General features: G+C 43.2%; 1 protein-coding gene across 1 annotated transcript in view; it reads left to right on the forward strand.

Moving 5' to 3' along the window:
- The window catches only part of Aifm1 (apoptosis inducing factor mitochondria associated 1), a 39,490-nt gene extending 33,743 nt beyond the window's left edge, over positions 1–5,747 (forward strand). Inside the window, exons 14-16 of the mRNA XM_028762599.1 lie at positions 2,870–2,994; positions 4,945–5,141; positions 5,493–5,747. Of these exons, the coding sequence (XP_028618432.1) occupies positions 2,870–2,994; positions 4,945–5,141; positions 5,493–5,564 (394 nt within the window). The 3' untranslated portion in view covers positions 5,565–5,747. The remainder of the gene's footprint in view (positions 1–2,869; positions 2,995–4,944; positions 5,142–5,492) is intronic.
- Positions 5,748–6,000: the final 253 nt, after the last annotated feature.

Genomic DNA, 6,000 nt, shown 5'->3' on the forward strand with positions numbered 1-6,000 from the left:
ATAGCATCCTGGGCCCAGTGTCCAGTACTCATAAAAATATGGAAATATGGGCTATAGAAATAAAAGCCTCAAGGTTTCAGAAGACAAAGTTGTTGATGTTGAGGGTATTCACAGCTAATAGAAGTACTTTATAGGACAATCACACATGGTTTCATGTGTAAACAACCAAAAATTAACAAATTTCTTTTTTTTTTTTTTTGGTTTTTCGAGACAGGGTTTCTCTGTATATATCTGGCTGTCCTAGAACTCACTCTGTAGACCAGGCTGGCCTCGAACTCTGAAATCTGCCTGCCTCTGCCTCCCAAGTGCTGGGATTAAAGGCGTGCACCACCACTGCCGGCTTTTTTTTTTTTAACAAATTTCTTGGTCAACGCATACAACACAGTTAGAAAAGAGTCTGTAATTATAGTTATCTGGGGTTAGGTATAGATTCTAAGGATTTGTTGAATCTTCCTTGAACATACTAAATTTAATATCTATTGTAGCAAAGAAACTAAAACATGTACTAGAGAAAGCAGTATCTTAGATTATGACCCCAAAGCGTAATAATGATATGTCTGTCCCTTGGATAATCTGTACAGTGCCTGGCGTGTTAAGAAGGATCTATGTTCTGTAAGGCAAAGGACACTGTCAATAGGACAAAACGACAACCAACAAATTGGGAAAAGATCTTTACCAATCCTTCATCTGATAGAGGGCTAATATCCAATATATACAAAGAACTCAAGAAATTAGACTCCAGACAACCAAATTACCCTATTAAAAAATGGGGTCTAGAGCTTAACAAAGAATTTTCAACGGAAGAAACTCGAATGGCCGAGAAGCATCTAAAGAAATGTTCAGCATCCTTAGTCGTCAGGGAAATGCAAATCAAAACAACCCTGAGATTCCATCTCACACCAGTCAGAATGGCTAAGATTAAAAACTCAGGTGATAGTAGATGCTGGCGAGGGTGTGGAGAAAGAGGAACACTCCTCCATTGTTGGTGGGACTGCAAGATGGTGCAACCACTTTGGAAATCAGTCTGGCGGTTCCTCAGAAAATTGGACATAGCATTACCCGAGGATCCAGCTATACCACTCCTAGGCATATACCCAGAAGATGCTCGAACATATAACAAGGACATATGCTCAACTATGTTCATAGCAGCCTTATTTATAATAGCCAGGAGCTGGAAAGAACCCAGATGTCCTTCAACTGAGGAATGGATTCAAAAAATGTGGTATATTTACACAATGGAGTATTACTCAGCTATTAAAAACAATGAATTCGAGAGTTTCCTAGGTAAATGGATGGAACTAGAAATTATCATCCTGAGTGAGGTAAGCCAATCACAAAAGAACACACATGGTATTCACTCACTGATTATTGGATATTAGCCCAGAACCTTGAAATGCCCAAGATGCAACTCACAGGCCACATGAAGCCCATAAAGAAGGAAGACCAAGTGAGGGTGATTCGGTCCTTCTTAGAAGGAGCAACAAAATACTCAAGGGAGCAAATATGGAGACAAAGTGAGGGACAGAAACTGAAGGAGGGGCCATCTCAAGACCACTCCACCTGGGTATCTATCCCATGTGCAATCACCAAAGGTAGATGCTGATGTGGAAGACAGGAAGTGGATGCTGATAAGAGCCTGATATGGATATCTCCTCAGAGGCCTTCAAGAGTCAGACATATTCAGAGGCAGATGCTCACAACTAGCCATTGAACTGATCATGGGGTTCTCAATAGAGGAGTTAGAGTGAAGACTGAAGGAGCTGAAAGGTTTTACTGGCACCATGAGGAGAGCAACAATACCAACCAACCACAGCTCCCAGGGTCTAAACCACCAGCCTGGGAGCACTTAGGGGGGGATCCAGGGCTTCAGCTGAATATGTAAAAGTGGAGGGCCCTGCTGGGCATAGGTGGAAGAAGAGAACCTTGACCTCATGAAGGCTGGATGCCCCAGGGGGTGGGAATTTTGAGGGTGGGGAGGTGGGAGTGGGGGGGTAGATAGAGGTTACATCCACAGAGAAGAAGGAGGAGGGGCGAGGGGATTGGGGGTTCTGAGGGGGTGGTGGGGGATGGGGTAAGGGGACAACATAGGAAATGTAAATAAATCATCCAATAAAAAAAAAAAAAGAAGGATGTATGTAATAAAGGGAGTCACAGTGAAGTGGCTCAGCAAGGAAAAAAGTGTTTGTTGCCAAGCTCATTGACCCGATCTAATTCCTGGGATCTACATGGTAAAAAGAACCCACTTCCACAAATTGTCTTCTAACCTCCACATGTACCACATCACACGCATATATTCATGAATACACACACAAGAAAGAAGGAAAGAAGGAAGAAAGGAAGTCACTCTGTGTGAAGACAAGGAGGTAGTACTATAATAATACAACCATAATCATTAGTTTCCACATTTCATCAAATAGGATACATTTTAAAGTTCCAAAAAGGCAGTTTTAATGTGAGTTAAAGAAAAGCAGAAAGTATCAAAAGTAGGGAACAGGGACCGTGGGCCAGGCAGTGGTGGTGCTGCTCTATAATCCCAGCAATCAGGAGACAGAGGCAGGTAGACCTCTATGAGTTCAAGGGTATCCTGGCCTACAGAGCTAGTTCCAGCATAGCCAGGGTTACACAATGAGCCTGTCCTGAAAATAAACAAAAAAAAAAGTTTGGGAACCTATACCACCCCATATGTGTTAATGGGGTCAAAATCATAAAATTCAGGAAGTTTAAATCATTATATGGGTATGATGTGTATAGCAGCTTCTTGAGGGAAACAATGCTCTCTCATACATGTCCTCAGATACACCCTGGTAACAGTAAATCTGTTTGCCATTCCTTATGGTCCTTTGACAGAATGCCTTCTTTTCTTCTGTAGGAGTGATTTGGGTCCTGATGTCGGCTATGAAGCTATTGGTCTGGTGGATAGTAGTTTGCCCACAGTTGGTGTTTTTGCAAAAGCAACTGCACAAGACAACCCAAAATCTGCCACAGAGCAGTCAGGTAAGGAAGCCCAACTCCTTCTCTAGGAAGAGTGTTGACAAGTAGTGGGCCTGAGTTCTCCTGAACAAGTTGATTCAATATATATGGGCCAGAGGCAGCTGCCATTCAAAAGCCTCTATACCGTGCTTTTTAAAAAGGGTAACCAAGCCAGCCAGCAGTGGTGGTGCACGCCTTTAATCCCAGCACTTGGGAGGCAGAGGCAGGCAGATTTCTGAGTTTGAGACCAGCCTGGTCTACAGAGTGAGTTTTGGGATAGCCAGGGCTACACAGAGAAACCCTGTCTCAGGAAAAAAAAAATAACCAAACCCAGACTTTCCACTCTTTGCTGGTCCAAGATCCCAGTGAAAGCAGAGACTCAGATCTTACAGATACCCATCCTAGACAGTGGGTAGCATCCTGCTCAGTGACTCTAGCTTGTCTCTCAGGGCTGAGAAGATCTATGTGATGAAACAAACCTGAACCTTTTTTCCCTTAAATTGCCTGCTTCATAATAATCTCAAGAACCAGGTGAGAGTCTCAGTGTAGGGCCTGCTGCCTTCCCTGGACCTTGGGAAGTGAAGAATTGAGCTAAGGACTTCTCAAGATGACTCCAAGTCCAGTTGTCAGATGTGGATGCCAGGTCTGCCTCTGATAGGAGGCACCACTCTTGGAATGGGCTTTCCTCCTACAGACATCTCTTTTATTAGCTCCTTGGCCTTATTCCATGACCTTGGCTTAAGTTATTTAACCATCTTTTTTGTTGCTGGATATGTTTCATGGACAACTCACTTTTTCAGAAGGAGAAAGCAGGACATTATCTGTAAGTTCAAGGTCAGCCTGATCTACATGAGACCCTGTCTCAGAAAAGAAGAAATCCTCGAATTCTATGCTTTACTTAATTACAGACAATTTTCATTATTTAAATAGTTGTATGTGGCTAGTGGCTACTGTTCTGAAGCATTGTCCTAGTTTACTTTCTGTTTCTGTGATAAGAGACCATGCCACTTGGAGGGACAGGCTTATTCAGCTTAAATGTCCTAGTCTCACAAACTTAGTGAAGCCAACACAGGAACTATAGCAGAGACCATAGAGGAAAGGTGCTTATGGACTTGCTTCCCAAGGCTTACTTAGCTGAGTATACAAGGAAGAACCACCAGCCATGGTTGGTACCCTCAATACTTGCTCATGGGCTGGGCCCACCTACATCAATCATTAATCAGGAAAATCCCCCACAGACTGGCCTACAGGCCAATCTGATGGAGGCAGATATTCCCAGATGACTCTGCCGTATATCAAATTCACACACACACACACAAAGACAAAAAACTCTAACCAGTACAATCATGCTTCTGAGAAAATGGATTCAAATACTTTATAGTTTGGAAAGATTCAAATACCTAGAAATGTCTGTAGCGTAAAATGTAAATGAAGTAGTAAAGTAAGGAAGTGTAAGGTGAGGTTCAGCAGTGCCCAAGAGACAGCAAGAAAGAACTTCCCTTGGCTCTGTTAATCAAAAGTGGATAGAGAGTATGCTGAGGAATATTGAAAAGAAAAAAAAAATATTATCTAGAAGTAGCTCGAAGCCAATTTCAAAAGAACCTCTCTAGGCTGGGGAGATATCTCAGTTGAGAAAAGTGCTTGTCTTACAAATATGAGGATCTGAGTTCAAGCCCCAGAAAGCATATTTTAAAGGCAGACAGAGTGGCACAGGATTGTAATTCCAGCACTGGGGACTTGGAAACAGGTTTGCTGGGGCTTGCTGGCCAGCTAGCCTAGCCTAGCCTATTTGGGGAGTTCCAGGCCATTGAGAAAGACCCTCCTAAGAAAAAACAAGCCTGAGGTGATAGCTGAGGTTGTCATATGCACATACACGTGTACCTATATACATTCATACAAAGACACTTGCCTTCTAGAACTGTTCAAGCTCAACATGACTGAACTTTGGTTTTGTATTTGTGGAATTGGCCACAGGAACTGGTATCCGTTCGGAGAGTGAAACAGAGTCAGAAGCTTCCGAAATCACAATTCCTCCCAGTTCCCCTGCAGTCCCACAGGTTCCTGTTGAAGGAGAGGACTATGGCAAAGGTGTCATCTTCTACCTCAGGGACAAAGTTGTGGTGGGGATTGTGCTATGGAACGTCTTTAACCGAATGCCAATTGCAAGGAAGGTAGGTGCCTGTCAGCGCCCTTAGAGGAAGGTGAGAGTGGGGGTTGGCCACCATTCCTGTGACTTCACCAAGTGCCCTGAGATGCATTGTCCACCAAGGTCAGATTGTACTTAAGCAAAACAAAGGCATAGCCTTGCCTCAGAAACATTTCTTGTTTTACTTGAAACTTGGCTGGGCAGCCAGAGGGTTGTCAAGCTGCTCATTTGGGGTTAGTAGAAAGCTGTTCCCACAATCCCCTCCAGTGTGTAACTGGAGACTAGCCCAGTTGGCAGGCCAGGCTGCCCCATTGTGTGGACCAGGACAGGGTGCACAGGGAATGAGTTAAGAACCTATTGTTACTCTATCCCTCAGATCATTAAAGACGGTGAGCAACATGAAGATCTCAATGAAGTAGCCAAACTCTTCAACATTCATGAAGATTGAATCCGTATCGTGGACTACATAGGCACTTTCCCATCCCTGACGGGGCGGGTGGATGAAAGAACAGGTTTTTTTTTTTATTCTGCATCTTCTTTCTTTATCTAGGAGCAGGAATCGAACAAGCCTCTGTGAATATTTTTCATCTGTATAAACGCACATCACAAATTAAAATCAGATTCTTTTCAATTTGGTTGTTTTATTTTAAAGGGGGTAGGTAGATGAAGTGGGAAATGTATGCATACTAGCAAGCTGACAGCAGCTACTAGTGTATGATTTTTCTCAGCCATGTATTCAACAACCTGTCAGCTCTCTAACCTTGACTCGCTGTACTTTTCAGGCCATAGCATGGATTTTATGTATATGGGTGTTTTACCTGTACATATATCTGTACAACTTGTTTACCCAGTGCCTGTGGAAGCCAGAAATGGGTGGTAGATCC

The sequence above is a fragment of the Grammomys surdaster genome, unplaced genomic scaffold (genome assembly GCF_004785775.1).
Source record: "Grammomys surdaster isolate TR1022 unplaced genomic scaffold, NIH_TR_1.0 60, whole genome shotgun sequence".
In the NCBI taxonomy this organism is placed as follows: Eukaryota; Metazoa; Chordata; class Mammalia; order Rodentia; family Muridae; genus Grammomys; species Grammomys surdaster.